We start from the raw sequence: 16,355 nt of genomic DNA, 5'->3' as shown, positions 1-16,355 counted from the left end.
TATATATATATATATATATATATATATATATATATATCCCCTCCGTCCTATTTTACTCGTTTCAATTTGACATTGCACATTAATTAAGAAAAATAATTAATAACATGACTACTTTACCATAGTAGTCCTATTAAATGATATTTAAATTTTAATATGGAGAAAGAATAATTAATATTAAGGATAAAATAGGGAAAAAAAGATTATTTTGTCTTGATTAATAAAAAATGATAAGTAAAATGAGAAATAAAATTAGAAAATTTGGGACGAGTAAAATGAAACGGAGGAAGTATATTATTTGATTATTTGGTCAACAATTAAACACTATCAACGGCTTATTAATTGTACTCAAAATTAATATTTATGAATTCACACGTACTTTGTTATGTTTTGGTGTAACAATCAATGCATGCATGTAACCCAAAACACTTTCCGAACCATTGATTTTCATTTAACGTTGTTCACGAGGAAAGCAAAGAAAACGTTTTCTAAAAAAGACATTTGAAGTGGGGCTAATGAAAATTAATAATTGTGTTTTGAGCCATACACTTGTGACATGTGTGCCCTCATCCGGAACGGGACGGCTCGTGTAAATTAGTGGCCTAAAGTGAAAATTAAATGGGGCCTTAAATTTTTTAGAAAAATTATTTTTTTTAACAAAATTTGTTTTAAAAATTATATACTCACTTTCTTCTAATAATTCTCTTTTAGTTAGTAATATAATCACTGAATTTAATTTTTCTTGAGATATAATACTCCAAATATATCAAAATTCTACTAATAATACTTCTATTATATATAAAAAATTTAATTAGCAACACTTTTATCAAATTACATTTTGTAGCATATGTATTTGTATTTTTGTAGCAACAGTTTGTAAAAATACAAAATACATATCGATCATAAGGGTAGTAAAAATCATATGTATTTGTATTTTTGTAGCAACAGCTTGCAAAAATATAAAATACAACTTGTTATATTATGTAATTGTGAAACTGTTGCTATGAAATTCATAATCAAGGAAATAAGTATGATATTTCTGAATTTTGCTCATTTAATTTTTACACATAATATATATTATTATTTAAAAAAATGAGGCCCCTCAAATTTAGGGGCGTTAGGCAATGCCTTTGTTTCAACAGGATAGAACCGCCCATGGGCCGGTTACAAATATATATGTTTACAGTTACTACATCCATTCACTTTAACTTTACGTGTATATTTTGAATTTATGCTTTTATTAAAAAATAACGATTAATATAAGCAGTTTATAATACTTCTATAGTTATACTAAATTGATGTATAGATATTGGAAAATAAATTAATGTTGAAAGAATATTTATTCCTCTTTGGACTGTTTTTTGTGAGGGTCTAATCAGAAATAGTTTATCTACCTCTAAAATAGATGTAAAGTCTGTGTACACTTTATCTTTTTTCAGATCGTTTATTATGTAACCACACTAGGTATGTTATTATTGTATGCACAAAGTAAGAGGTGAAAATATATTTTTAATATAGAGTACAAGACAAAAATAAACGAATCGACTAATATATACTTCCTCTATTTCACTTTGTTAAGCCCGCTTTTCTTTTTAGTAAGTTTTAAAAAGAATGATCATGTCCCATTTTAACATTTTTTTAATTTTAAATTTTTACGTGACATGTTTAAGATTATAAAATTAAAGAGCACTTTGATATATATTTAGTTTGAGACCATAAAATTTAAAAATATTTTTATTTTTGTATATTTTGTATTGATCGAATCAAAACAAGTCAATCAATTTAATACAGAGAGAATAATACTTTTCGTTTTTTCCTCTTCTTTTGAAAAGGACTCTTACACATGTTAATCAACCACAAAATAGCAAGAGCGGAGGTCCCAACTTATCCATCGCCACATTTTGTGATGGAGAATCCATCACCACATTTTGTGATGGAGAATCCATCACGTACATGTATCTTACTACAACAACAATGCATCTAATTTATTTTCACGAAGTCCATCCGGTACGCGTTTCTTCTTAATGCAATTTAACGGTCCCTTGCATTTTATATTTCAAAGTGTTTTTCTTTAACTTGCATCCTATTCTATTTATTTTTATAATTTATACTCTAACCTCTTGGTCCCTTGCATTTTACACCCCAAGGTGTCTTCCTTTTTCTAACTTACATCTTATCATATTTTTTTTTTACAATTTACATCTTAACCTCTTTATTTTCTTACAAAATAATAAAATTATTTTTTAATAAGGGCAAAATAGAAATAACAATATACTCCCTCCGTTCTATTTTACTCGTTCCAATTTGACATTGCACATTGATTAAGAAAAATAATTAATAACATGACTATTTTACCATAGTACCTTTATTAAATAATGTTTACATTTTAATTTGGAGATAAAACAATTAATACTAAGGTTAAAAAGGGAAAAAAAATTGTCGTGTCTTGATTAATGAAAAATAACAAGTATAATAAAAAATCGAATTAGGAAATTTGGAACGAGTAAAATGGAACGGAGGAAGTATTATTTTTTAAGATAAATTTATTTAATTTTTAGTGTAACGAACTTTCAAGATATGTTCTTGCATTCACATTTATCATCTAACTATTGTCATGTGATAAGTATTCTCACTTTAATTTGTAACTGCTAAAATTTCGTAGTGGCGTTGCTTCTGAATGGTGAAAGTACGATGCAGTGAAATTTTTGAAGCCATATCTATATTAACGCAATCATAATCACCTATACTACCTGTCAGAAAGAAAATAATAACGTAAAGAAAGGATCAAAATATTTAGGGAAAATGAATAGAATAGCAGTAGTTAAGGATAAAGCAAAAAATATAACATATGAATTGATGGAATTTTGTCTTTAACAATGTTTTCCTCTATCACTAGTTCTGCAATATCAATCTTCTCTTAACTCAGATGACATTCGTTTGAAATTTTCTAAAAGTTTGAGTTTGCAAATTTTTCATCTAACTTCCCACACTAAAAATTAAATAAATTTATTTTAAAAAATAATACTTCCTCCGTTTCATTTTACTCGTCCCAAATTTTTTAATTTGATTTTTGATTTTACTTGTTATTTTTCATTAATCAAGACAAGACAATTTTTTTTCTTTTTTACCTTAGTATTAATTGTTTTATCTTTAAATTAAAATGTAAACATTATTTAATAAAGGTACTATGGTAAAATAATCATGTTATTAATTATTTTTCTTAATCAATGTGTAATGTCAAATTGAAATGAGTAAAATGAAACGGAGGGAGTATATTGTTATTCCTATTTTGCCCTCATAAAAAAATTATTAAAAAAATAATTTTACTGTTTTGTAAGGAAATACAAAGGTTAGGGTGTAAATTGTAAAAAAAAATAGAATAAGGTGTAAATTAAAAAAAAAAGACACCTTGAGGTGTAAAATGCAAGGGACCCAAGCGGTTAGGGTATAAATTATAAAAATAAATAAGATTGGGTGCAAGTTAAAAAACAAAAGAAACTTTGGGTGTGAAATGCAAGGACCCAATTTGACACTATAAATCTGAACTCTAACTGCATACCAAGACAACATACTTTTATTACAAGATATATTTCAGAAACCATTCTCATCATACACTATTCTTTCTTTTAGCAAATAGCAAGTATGACACACACCATGTCCATTTCAATAACACATCACAAGCCAAAATTAGTAATTCCAGCAATAGAAACACCTCGCGAGACTAAATATCTTTCTGAAATAGATGATCAAGGAAGTACTCGTTTCCAAATTCCCATAATAATGTTTTATAAATATAATTCTTCAATGAAAGAAAAAGATCCTGCAAAATGTATCAAAGATGGATTGTCTAAAACACTAGTGTTTTACTATCCATTAGCTGGTAGGCTCGTTGAAGGGCCTAATAGGAAGCTTATGGTGAATTGCAATGGTGAAGGGGTCTTGTTTGTTGAAGCTGATGCTAATGTGGAACTTGAAAAGTTAGGTGACTCCATTAAGCCACCATGTCCATACTTGGATTTACTACTACACAATGTTCCTGATTCTGATGGGATAATTGGTTGCCCTCTTTTGTTAGTTCAGGTAAACAATATTCAATAAATTTCCCTCATGTTTCTTAATTAAAAATCCAATTGAAGTCGAACTCACACCTATATATGTATGGTTTAGAATACTCCATGCCTAGTGGTGGAGCTAGGAATGAAGCCTAATAAAGGGATTCGAAAAACATATGCAAGAACAATAGACTTAAGGTTTTAATAATTTTTTTAACCCCTAACTTTTTAAGCTTTCCTTATGTCTATGGTTTCAAAAATGTACGTGCACATAAAAAAAAAGTTTACCCTACATACCTGCACTTTATGTTTAAACCTACATACCTGCACTTTATGTTTAAACAAGTCAAATGAATGCAAGGCATTTTAAACAAGGCAAATGAACACAAGACATGCCACAACCCACATGTGTCATGTATGTAAAGTTTCTTATTCCATTCTGCAAAAGTATAAGAGGTAATAGGTCCCAACAAAGTCTAAGTGCATAATTGAAGATTCAAACAAGCAGAGGAGAAATTTTTGTGTTATATGATTTAACTAATATAAATCGAAAACGATAAAGTATGTGATATTCCTTATTTTCATGTTGCTAGTTCTACTTTAGATAAGTGATAACTTTTTTTGTGGCTACTTGATAACGTATTGTAAATTCTTTTATACTGTCAGTCAAGTAAAAAAGTCAAATTCTTAAACTAATATATCTCTTTGCATAGGTGACCCGTTTTAGTTGTGGGGGATTTGCTGTTGGATTGAGACTTAATCACACTATGATGGATGCTTATGGACTCAAAATGTTTCTAAATGCATTAAGTGAATTAATTCAAGGAGCTTCTGCACCTTCCATACTACCTGTATGGCAAAGGGATCTTCTAAGTGCAAGATCATCCCCATGCATTACATGTACTCACCATGAGTTTGATGAGCAAATTGAATCAAGAATTGCATGGGAATTTATGGAAGATAAGTTGACACAACAATCATTTTTCTTTGGAAATAAGGAGATGGAAGCTATTAAAAATCAAGTTTCTTCAAATTGTAGAAGTACAAAATTCGAGTTATTAGTGGCGTTTTTATGGAAATGTCGTACCATTGCACTTAGTTTGCAGCCCGAAGAAATTGTTCATTTAACGTACCTTATTAACATACGTGGAAAGTCACTAAAATTGAAATTGCCATCTGGATATTATGGAAATGCTTTCATTACACCAGCTGCAGTATCAAAAGCGGGATTGTTATGTTCAAATCCACTGTCATTTGCAGTTGAACTAATCAAGAAACTTAAAGATCATGCGAATGAAGAATACATTAAATCAATAACAGACTTAGTAGCTATTAAAGGGAGACCACAGTTGACAAAATCTTGGAATTTTCTAGTCTCGGATAACAGATCTGTTGGATTTGATGAATTTGATTTTGGATGGGGAAAGCCCATTTTTGGAGGGGTTCCAAAAGCTATATCTTTCATGAGTTTTGGTGTACCTGTTAAAAATAGGAATGAAAGGGGTATTTTAGTAGCTATAAGTTTGCCTCCAGTGGCCATGAAAAAATTTCAAGATGTTGTCAACAAGATGACCTTCAAAGATATGAAAGAACTCCACATAATTTCAAGGATTTAAGGCTTTTTCTGCCTTTCCACCTCATCGATGCTGTTTTGGGAGTGATTAAATCAAAATTGGTTGTTGTGTGTCGTCACCTCCCACCAATCCAAAACATTCGATTAAGCTTCTCACTGCAAAGCTATAGTTAAGGTACTTGGGGTCTTGTACTATACATCCCATCATTTTCCTATTAAGTACTTATCCATTTTATGGTATCTATAAGTTAAACCATGTATCTATTTCAATTTATATGACGGTGTTGAAAAAATAAAGAGCTACTTGTTTCTCTTCAACTTGGAGACAGACATAGTAGAAATGGTGACTTATAGTGTGTAATTTATATATAAATCAGCTGAATTCCATTTACATTTTACATAAATTGCCATATACATTTGATAGTACAGAGGACAAGTCTTGGAAGTAAATAAAGATTCCCTCTTCATTTCAATTTTCAACCAAAGATTCTATGATGACTTAAGAGTCCACATAGTTGATTTCTCCTGAAAAAAGAAAAAGAAAAATGCATACCAAGTTAGTGAGAGTTAGGAATCCTCCAACTCAGAAAACTCGAACATTGTGTATATGAATGTATCTGGTAAGATTCATCACTATAAACAAAGTAAAAGCATTTTAATCTTACCCCATTGAGACCTCTAACCAAGAGTTTTAACTTCTTTTCTGATCCCTGAATGAGACTACGAGAGTACAACAACATACCCAATTTAATCCCATCAAGTATGGTCCAGGGAAGGTAGAGTGTATGCAGACCTTAACCCTACCTCAAAGGTAGAAATGTTGTTTTCGATAAACCCTTGACTCAAGGAAAAATAGTCCAAAGAATGAGATAACGAGAGTACAACAACAACATACGCAATACAATCCCATAAAGTAAGCTCTGGGGAAGGCAGAGTGGTAGAGTGTACGCAGACCTTAACCCAACCTCAGAGGTAGAAAGGTCGTTCCCGATAGACCCTCGGCTCAATGAAAAATAGTCCAAGAATGACACTAAAAGAGTATGGTTATGAAATTACAATGAATAAATTTCTATTATCAGGTTTACATGTATTTGTTTTTTTGGATGATGGTGATGTCCGAATGAACCTGCACACCTCGACTATTCCACTACCTCTCACCAATGGTAGCACCTAGATAATGAGTAACTATGTGCACCAAAACTTGAGTAGATAGGAAATGACATGGAAAAATGTAATAATTGGGGTATTCCGTGAATTGAACCAAGAAAAATGAAAGCATTTAAACTACAATTGTGTTTCAGTACTTCCAAAAAAACAAAATAACTCATATTCTACAGCATTATTTCAAACATATTTAGTATATGTGCTTCACATAAGCTAGCGAAGAAAAAAATTAAAGATATAATATTAGAAAACTATACCGTGCATGCATTTGATGAAGTAGTCAAGTTCCGGGAAACATATTGCACTCTGAACCAAAGGCGATGGTTGTTGAAACGTAAAAAAAGAGAAACGGCGACGATCAGGATCATTTCTAGGCTTTGCAGTCTCAACCAGCCTCATCAATCCTTCTCTATCATAACATGGAAATGCGTTCTGACCGGCAACATTAATCTCCTTATCCCATGCTGAATTCAGGATCTGCAGAAACAGAAAAGCGTTTAGGATTCAAGAAAAGAACAAATTAACCTGTGGTCCCTGAAGTTTTTCCCCAAGGGTGCCATGTGCATGTGGAGGAGATGAGTTTCATCTCCGAATCAAACTTTTTACTGCCTCTCTAAGAGAATTCTCAGAGGGATGCTAAGAAGTCAATAACCTGCCAATTCAAGCCTTCTGGATCTGCCAATGCATCATCAGCTGCTGGAACTTGAAGCCCTGAGTTTACAAACTTTACTGTAACAGAGTGCTTTTTGAGAACCTCAAAAACTGGAGAATAGCCATCCTGGTTTGTCGGGTTGTAATATCCAGCTGTGAGCTCTGCAGCATGGCTGCTCGTTCTGTACCACCAATAAATTGCTGGAATCTGCAGAAAAAGAGAATTGCAATTCACCAGGAAAAAGTATGCTGTCAATCTTTTAGACAAACAACATATTTACTTGTTTCACTATCTAGAACACCATTATCATCATGCACCAGCTAAATCAATTTCCATACCAACAAATACCTCGAAGCAAATATGTTACAAGTGCTGTTTTTCATTAATTTATCATGCTTCGTTTACCTGAATGCTTTGAAATTTTCCTCTATTATCTGTTATGTTTTCTTTACTTCTCTATATTCTTTGATACGCGTTATTTGAGCCAGTGTCTTTGGGAAACAAACTCTCTACCCCAAGAGATAGGGTAATAGGGGTACACCCTACCCTCCCTAAACCTCAGTGGATTACACCGGATATGATGTTGTTGAACATACTTTGATGAATTAAAAAATTTAAACAAACTATAGGTGATTCTCAAGAGTACAAACCGTTTAAACAAGAAAAGGAAAAAAAATGAAAAACCCTCCCCCTGAACCAGAAGGGATTATCAAAATTCCCCTTCATGATGGCTAATCAAATTTTATATATGACCAAAAACATTTAAATGTTTTGAACTACTACTATAATTTTTCTACTTAATAGTATTATTATTTAGTTTTCAAATCAAAAAACATAGAATTTAGAGATCGCATTTCAAAAACTGGTCAAATTGAACCAAAGCAAAGAAAAACTCTTGAGTTGGGAATACAACAACAACAAACCCAGTGTATTCCCACCTAGTGGGGTCTGGGGGGTAAGATGTACGCAGTCCATACCTCTACCTCTAAAGAAGTAGAAAGGCTATTTCCGATAGACCCCCGGCTCAAGTCACGAGATACCACACAAACTCATAGTACAGCACAGAACTAGATTACATAACATAAATACGGCACCCATAAGTATTAGAAAACAGAGGAAAGCACACAGATTCGTAATAAAACATGGAACACGGAATCATAACAAGAATAAAACCCCCCACCAAGTAATTCCCTACACTAGCGACCCAAACCGGCCCTAGTCTTCTGCCCTAATTCGCGTCCTCCAGACCTTCCTATCTAGGGTCATGTCCTCGGTGAGCTGTAACTGCTCCATGTCCCGCCTAATCACCTCACCCCAGTACTTCTTCGGCCTACCCCTACCCCGCCTAAAACCATCCAACGCTAGCCTCTCACACCTACGAACCGGGGCATCCATGCCCCTCCTCTTCACGTGTCCGAACCATCTCAATCGGGCTTCCCGCATCTTGCACTCCACTGGAGTCACACCAACCTTCTCCCGGATAGTCTCATTCCGAACTCTATCCCCTCTAGTCAGCCCACACATCCAGCGCAACATCCGCATTTCTGCCACTTTCATTTTTTGGGAATACAAAGAACATAAACTACCAACTTTGATTACCAGAGATGTATATTGACACTTGTGAAAAGAACAAAAGTTGAGATACAGAAAATTAAGCGAAACAGGGATCAGAAAGTATAATGAGCTGATCTAGCCCCTATGCATACCTTCACGACAATCTGCATTCCCTCAAATGCAAGAGTTGCCAGGGAGACAACATTATCAGCATGATCTATTAAGACCTGTCTATACCAATGGAGGAAAAATCTCCCATAGTAGCTATCATAATCACCTCGCTCACAGAAGAATCCAGTTTCATGTGGCTTAGAATTGTAATAACCAGCATTATCAGGTCCCTTGGCCCAGAAAGAGTGTCCCCTTGATGTTGCAGCTTTTCGAAGATTCTGCAGAGAATATTTATCATAGCACTGAAACAGGAAAAGTTGAAGCCAATTAGAGAATCTACTAATACTGCAAAATGGAATTTCATAATGAAAACAAGAACCAATAGTGCACTGATCAAAGATATAAGATGACAGTTCAAAGGGAAAACTGACCAAATAAAGGAAAAAGAAAAAAGGCCAGTATTCAACAAACTGATAAATGCAGTTAAAAAGTCAACTTACAGGGTTTTAAATCCATGTTTAGGACACTCCTATAATAGTTATCCAGTTTAAAAGGAAACAAGCCATTAATCAATATTCAGAAATACCAATGTGAATACAAAATGGAAAAAATGGCATGCTGTTGTAAGTTAACTGCCACATCATATTTAAGCCTTTTGCATTCCCCATCCCTACATTATAGACATGTCGGAATGGAGAATGCATTTGGCTAGAAATATTACAATCTAAGATAGATCGAAGTGATGGTCCCTCCATCACTTTTACGCAACAGGTTGACTCAAGATGGATAACTATATCATAGAAACCATTACATCGTATGAAATTTCTCTTTTAGAACCCCAAAAAATAATTATTTGGCAATTTAACTACATAAAAACTATTCACTTGCGTTAAATGAAAAACCAATCAGCATCAAACTAAGCATTTTCAGGTACACCACAATTATCATACAGACCCAGAGAACAAGATAAGATTGTTTTTTTACAATTATAGTCAGTGAAGACCAAGTAATATGACCAAATCACGTAGCAATTTATATGTCGTAGCCTTCCTATAACAGATACCTGAAACTCACCAATACCAGGATACCTCCATCCCATCCTTTCAGAAAAAGAAGGGTACTTTAGCTCCCCAGAAGCTCCAAGTCCAATTTCAACAGCAGAAATTATACCATCAGTGAACAAGTCATCGAATTCAGTGCGGAAGCTTCTCATCACATCAAAGTAAACCTGCAATTTCGGATTTAAAACTAGCGATCAAAATAACTAATATTTAGTTACAATTTAGATGATTACTATAGTTTTTTCCTTTTTAGTTTCACTTTTGTCTCGGCATCAGCAAAGACAATCAAGCGGAAAAATCATATATCAATCAGATTGTTATTTACAAAAGCCACAACCTTTCACTTCTAAAACTAGTCTTGTGGAAAGTTCCTCAGATACACAAATTGTTCATTATTCAGTTGACAATATGATTTACATGATTGGATAATATTTATAGAGAGAGATTCCCTTCAAAGAATCAGGAAATATTAGCTTTTGTCTCTTGAAAGTAATGAGGGAAAAATTAATACCTCGATGGCAGTTCTACCTCTTAATACTCGTTCTTTGTCAATGCCCCAGGATAGGCATTCGGTGTTCCTTCTTCCTTGACGATCAGTGAAGAATATATCCTGATTGTCTTTACCTATCTCCAGAACCCACTGAGGAAGGGATATGAACATGCCACCGGTATCACTTCCTCCATTTTCATGAAATGCCATTACAACCTTTGTGGATAAAATAAGAAATTCCATAAAACACTCTATTATTGGGAATCCGCCCATAAATAGCCTAAATAAGGTCAACAAATGTCTTAATGTGAACATAAAATGGGAACTGGGTTACTTTCTCCTCAAGGAATGAGGGGAATAACATTCCAGAATATAGATGAAATGATGCATCAAAAAGTAAATTGTTTGTAACCCATAGAACAGACTAAAGCAGGAAAGACCAGGGTTCTTTCCACCAAAGGATGACTAAATCAAAACTTATTAGAAATTCTGAGGAAACAATATGAGTATAATATAAACAACGAGTGGTTTAAGACCTGCAGTTTCATCTTGGAATCTCGGATAATTTTAAACAATTCCCTGTACCCGGACCACTCATATTTCTGAGGCACCCAGCTTTCAACGATGCCCCACCAGCAATTTACCACAACACCATTGATTTTTAAAGACTTGAGCTGCTGCAACTCCTCTTTAACACCATCAGGATCCATCAACTGGCAGAAATTGTTGATTACACCACTCTGACACAAACAAAACCATGATTTAAGTATGGATAATTAGATTGAAATTGGAATATGTATCAATATGATGCCGCATAACAGCAATTTTATGATATATAATTTGTTTCCTTGTGTTTTATCTCGAATGGTGAACATGGAAAGACAAATTAAAATGAGATAGAAATCTGAAAGCTTGGCCTCATGCTTTTACATGTAATGAGGAACAAAAATATGTAAAGGTAAAAAACTGCTTACAGAAAGCATAACAAAAACAGGGACGTATTGAGTGTCTGAAAAACTACTTCCATGCTCCCCACAGTGAAGTTCTTGCATGAACTGCAACAAATAATTCGTTAGATTTCCAACCGACATACTAATGTATCCAAACTTTCAATTAAGAATAGCTTATAAACTATAAAAGCAATCATATTGCATCAAGAAAAACATAGTCTGCTCTCTGCTGCTGAGATAAACTCAAACTACTACAGTCTTTGAAGCTTGAAGAGTTGATCTGAAAATAAACTCCCAAAAATTAAGATCTTCTTGTAGTTTTTAGGAGAAAAGTCAAAACCACTACATATGTCGGAAGTGGAACAAGGAGTTACTACAGCAACTATGTCATCTCAGATGCAGCATACGTAGCATGACACAGACACAGATCGACAAAAACTTCTGAGAATTTGCGTACATGACACAAACGAAAAAAGAAATTACATCCTCATATATAACTTTATATGTAGCTTCAATATACTAAAAAATGAAAAAGAAAACACGAGCAGCAGATAACCAACTCTCTCAATTTTATAGGTTCCAACAGTCAATTTCACAGGTTCCTGCATTATATTTAAGCGAGTCAACATCACTTACAAATAGATAGGGTGACAAGAAAACGCATCTAAAATTATCCCAAATTCAAAAAGGAACATAAAACCTGATACTAAACAACTCAAATATATTAGCAAGGCTCCTCTTCCCCTCTGATTTGGAGAATGGACGACTTGTAACTTTTTAAGTTCTCATTTATGCACGATTTGTATCTCCTTAAGTTCTAATTTATGCAATTCAATTAGTTGTACTAACAATGCTATATTGCAGTCTAATGAAAAGACGTGAAAAGTTAAGATGGCTGATTACACCATGATAAATTATAAACCCCAAATCCACATTGAATTACTTTTAACATACAGCATCTTAGCTTATACAAACTTGATTTACCTGGCCTGCCTCTAAACATTCTGCAGAATTCATTGGACTGGTACTTGTGAATTTATCAACCTTCGTGTCACTTTCTGTGACTACAATAGAATCAAAAGATGCTGGCGATAAACTCTCATTGATCCTTGGAACTGATGGCTGACAGTCCACAGATGCTCTGGTCGAGCAATTTCTCAAGGAACTGCCAGAAACTGGGCTCTCAACAGACATCACCTGATATAAGAATTATTATGTATCATTTAAAAGCAATGTGTTTTCAGACGACTTTAAAAAGACTGTATAGACATAGATTCATGACTTCAGAGTCTTCCAAATGCATTGAAGATAACCCATTTCCCCTACGTTCATCTTTTGGATGGGCGAGTTCTTGACAGGCCAACTCCCCCATATAACATAATTGGTCCAATAACCACTTTATAAAACGTACTTTTAAGTCTTGGCAGCACATTCTCATCACACAAGACACTAGATGTGAGCTTCCATTTCATCCATCTAGCTCCAATACGATGTGTAACATCATCATCAACTCCCCCCATTTCCTTGGATTATTGATCGAAGATACTTGAAACTTCCTGTCTTGGAGACGACTTATGTATCAATCCTCACTTCCTCATCTGCCTCGTGAGCTACATCACTGAGCTTACACTTCAACCACTCTATCTTAGTCTTGCTCAACCTGGCCCCTTTAGACTCCAGGGTCTGTCTCCAAACCTCCAGTCAATCGCTAACTCAAAAGACATAATAATCTATAATGTTTTTATAAGGGTGGTGTCCAGCTATTTTGCGCGCACCTTGACTATTCCACCAAGTACTTGTTATCTCCCACCGCACAAATTCTGGTAATCCTCTCCACAAGACTTAGGCAGATAGCAAGAGATTACCCAACATCTTGTCCCTGCTATGATTTGAATTCTGGCCTCCCATGGTTTTACCCACTTTGTTGACAGCTAAAGCTACACTGCGGGGGCCAAAGGGGTTCTCTAGCTCATTGAAAAGGTAAAAGAGGTACAGTTCCATGGATTATGAGTAATTCACTCTATGCTTCACTAACTGATACTTTTTCTATCTATCAAATCAGTTTCAGAAAGTGCATCACACATTCTATAAAATGAAAAGAACTGCACAGACACTAAAATGATCAAAGGTAAACTGTAAAGACTCAAACTTTGGCGAAAATCATCACGTTTACTTGATAATGTGGAATATTTTATACACCGACGATGCACAAAACTTAAATTCCAATTTAAAAGGCATAAAATTTGTTAACACTCTCGAAATGCCAAAGTGTGAGTGAATAATTTTATCAAAAAATAATGTATTGGAAAGGAAATGGGAACTCACCATATTATTAGTAGTATTATTAGGAGATTGTCTAAAAGTGGTACCATCAGGTTCAACAATCCAACCAGCTTGTCTAGCAAGTGCAGCAAGTACATCATTCATATCAGCACGTACTGGTAATTGATAATTACCATACTGTCGAAGTCCAGCTAGCATTCTGCTTGTAATTGCTCGTCGATGACGTTCTCGAAGCTTCGTTCGTTCCTTCTCTTTTTCTCTCTCTTTTCTGCTCTTATTTGTTGTTGTTCCGGTTCCGGCGGCGGCGGCGGTAGTGATGGAGTTTGTGGCGGCGAAGCCACGTGGACGGCGGAGGTGGGATTGGGGATTCGGGTTTGGGTCATTATTCGGGTCGGCAAATTGGGGGTTCGGATCTTGTTGGGTATTTGAAATGTGATGGTGATTGCTCATTGTTGCATGTGTTCTTTTCATTTTGCTCTATACTCTCTTTATCTACCTTGAATTTTCAATTTTTTATTTTTTTTTTGTTGTTTGGGAGGGGATTTGGAGGAATGAGTAATTTAGATTCGTGTTGCGTATGATTTATTAGGGAAAGGGGTGGATTTTTAGTTTTGCGTGGTTTAGGATTTATTTGGGGAGGAGGGTTTTCAGATTCGCGCTGCGTAGGATTTATTTGGGGAGGGTGGGTTTCACATTTGTGTCAAGTATGATTTATTTGGGGGGGGGGGGGGGGGGGGGGGGGAGGGGTTTAGGTTCGCGTCGAGTAGGATTTATTAGGGGAAGGGGTGGATGTCTGATTCGTGTGGTATACGATTTACTTAGGTAGGAATGGTTTTCTAATTTGTGTTGCGTAGGACTTATTTGGGAAGGGGTGAATTTCTGATTCATGTCGAGTAGGATTTATTAGGGAGTGGATTTCAAATTAGCATCGAGTATGATTTATTTGGGTGGTGGTGGGCTCAGATTCGCATCGACTAGAGGGGTAGGTTTCAGATTCTTATCGACTAGGATTTATTTGGGGAGATATGGGATTCTAATTCGCATTTCGTAGAATTTACTGAGGTATGGGTGGGTTTTTGATTCACATCTCGTAGGATGTATTTGTGGATGGGTGGACTTTAGATTCTCATAGAGTAGGATTTATTAAGGACGGTAGTAGGTTTCGGATTCACATCGATTAGGATTTATTAGGGGGAGAGGTGGGTTTTTGATCCGTGTGATTTAGGATTTATTTGGGCAGGAGTGGATTTCTAATTTACGTTGCGTGGGATTTATTTGGAAAAGGATGAATTTCTGATTCGCATTGCGTAGAATTTCTTTGGAGAGGGGTGCGTTTCAGATTTAGGTCGAGTAGGATTTATTAGGAGGGGAGGGGGTTGATTTGTGTGATGTAGGATTTGTTTAGGTAGGAGTGGGTTTCTGATTCACGTTGCATAGGATTTATTTGGGAAGGGTGTGTTTCTGATTCGCATCTTGTAGAATTTATTTAGGGGGGGTCGATTTCAGATTCGCATCGAGTATGATTTATTTGGGGGAGGGGGGGTGGATTTCTGGTTCACATTGCGTAGGAATTATTGGGGGAAGGGATGGGTTTCTTTTTGGAGTTTATTCAGATCTCTGTTGCCTAGGACTCCTTTACGAAGGGATGGAATTTTTATTTTTTTTTAAAGTTAGACTAGTTTAGATTTGTGATGCATAGGATTTATTGAGAAAAAACACTCCTACCAAGCTTGCATTTTGAGGTCACAATGGGGATGGGGATGGTTCATTGTTGCATGTATTCCCTTCAATTTGTTGTTAGAGAAATAAAGTTTTGATGATTGACTTATGAATGAAACATGTTAGTCATGTTGGTCCTTACAGGTGAATGTTTGAGCAAGGCTGATGATAAAATCATGGTAAAATAATACTTGAAGTCAGAAGTTGAAAAGCAAACAAAAGCATTTGTCACGTGCAGAAAAGAAGTAGGAAAGAAGATAAACACAACACTACAACAAGAGTGAAACTACTTGGGAGTCCTATTGAAGGAGATATACTACAACAAGGAGTGAAACTACTTGGGAGTCATATTGAAAAAAGAAGAGTATTGAAGGAGATATACTACAACAAAGAGTGAAACTACTTGGGAGTCCTATTGAAGAAAGAAGAGTACATTATCTGAAGGACTCCATCAGGAGTTGGCTTAACTACAAGAGATAGTTTCAAAGAGTTTTACTCATGCACAGATAAGAAAAGCTTCAATCAGCAAATCAGTTCACTAGCTTGAAGAAGAACCTGATCCTTTACTGAGTCGTAGACTTTGTATAATAGGTTGGTTGTTTGAGTTGTAATGAGTCTTAATTCTAGTCTCAGTGAAATATAAACTGAGTTAGGAGTTGTGTTTACAAGTTAGGAAACTAGTAGACTTGGGAACACTTATCTTGAGAAGATTTGTGTTATTGTAGAAATAGGAGTTAGAAGTTTAATTC

The 16,355-nt window shown here is 34.8% G+C and overlaps 2 protein-coding genes across 2 annotated transcripts; one reads left to right on the top strand and one right to left on the bottom strand.

Moving 5' to 3' along the window:
• Positions 1–3,552: 3,552 nt before the first annotated feature.
• LOC107849935 (alcohol acyl transferase 1 allele RGa) lies at positions 3,553–5,940 on the top strand. Its single transcript, XM_016694453.2, has 2 exons — positions 3,553–4,077; positions 4,763–5,940. Exons 1-2 carry the CDS (start codon positions 3,640–3,642, stop codon positions 5,663–5,665), a joined length of 1,341 nt encoding a protein of 446 aa, XP_016549939.1. The 5' UTR covers positions 3,553–3,639; the 3' UTR covers positions 5,666–5,940.
• A 14-nt stretch (positions 5,941–5,954) lies between these two features.
• Positions 5,955–14,502, bottom strand: LOC107849925 (beta-amylase 8). The gene is made up of 10 exons (XM_016694446.2): positions 13,930–14,502; positions 12,589–12,801; positions 11,629–11,709; positions 11,191–11,394; positions 10,676–10,870; positions 10,167–10,331; positions 9,145–9,405; positions 7,439–7,645; positions 7,044–7,263; positions 5,955–6,147 (listed from the first exon to the last, which is right to left on the bottom strand). The coding sequence occupies exons 1-10, from the start codon at positions 14,356–14,358 to the stop codon at positions 6,122–6,124; spliced, it is 2,001 nt and encodes a 666-aa protein (XP_016549932.2). The 5' UTR covers positions 14,359–14,502; the 3' UTR covers positions 5,955–6,121.
• Positions 14,503–16,355: the final 1,853 nt, after the last annotated feature.

This window comes from Capsicum annuum, chromosome 1, assembly GCF_002878395.1.
Source record: "Capsicum annuum cultivar UCD-10X-F1 chromosome 1, UCD10Xv1.1, whole genome shotgun sequence".
Taxonomy (NCBI): domain Eukaryota; kingdom Viridiplantae; phylum Streptophyta; class Magnoliopsida; order Solanales; family Solanaceae; genus Capsicum; species Capsicum annuum.
Note: the sequence above shows the minus strand (reverse complement) of the source record. Positions and strands in the feature narration are given on the sequence as shown.

Coding starts and splice junctions, on each gene's coding strand:
- LOC107849935 (XM_016694453.2), top strand. CDS start 3,640: ATGACACACACCATGTCCATTTCAATAACACATCACAAGCCAAAATTA. Junction 4,078..4,762: donor GCCCTCTTTTGTTAGTTCAG/GTAAACAATATT, acceptor CTCTTTGCATAG/GTGACCCGTTTTAGTTGTGG.
- LOC107849925 (XM_016694446.2), bottom strand. CDS start 14,358: ATGAAAAGAACACATGCAACAATGAGCAATCACCATCACATTTCAAAT. Junction 11,395..11,628: donor CTGTTTTTGTTATGCTTTCT/GTAAGCAGTTTT, acceptor TGTTTGTGTCAG/AGTGGTGTAATCAACAATTT. Junction 7,646..9,144: donor GAATGCAGATTGTCGTGAAG/GTATGCATAGGG, acceptor CTTTTTCTGCAG/ATTCCAGCAATTTATTGGTG.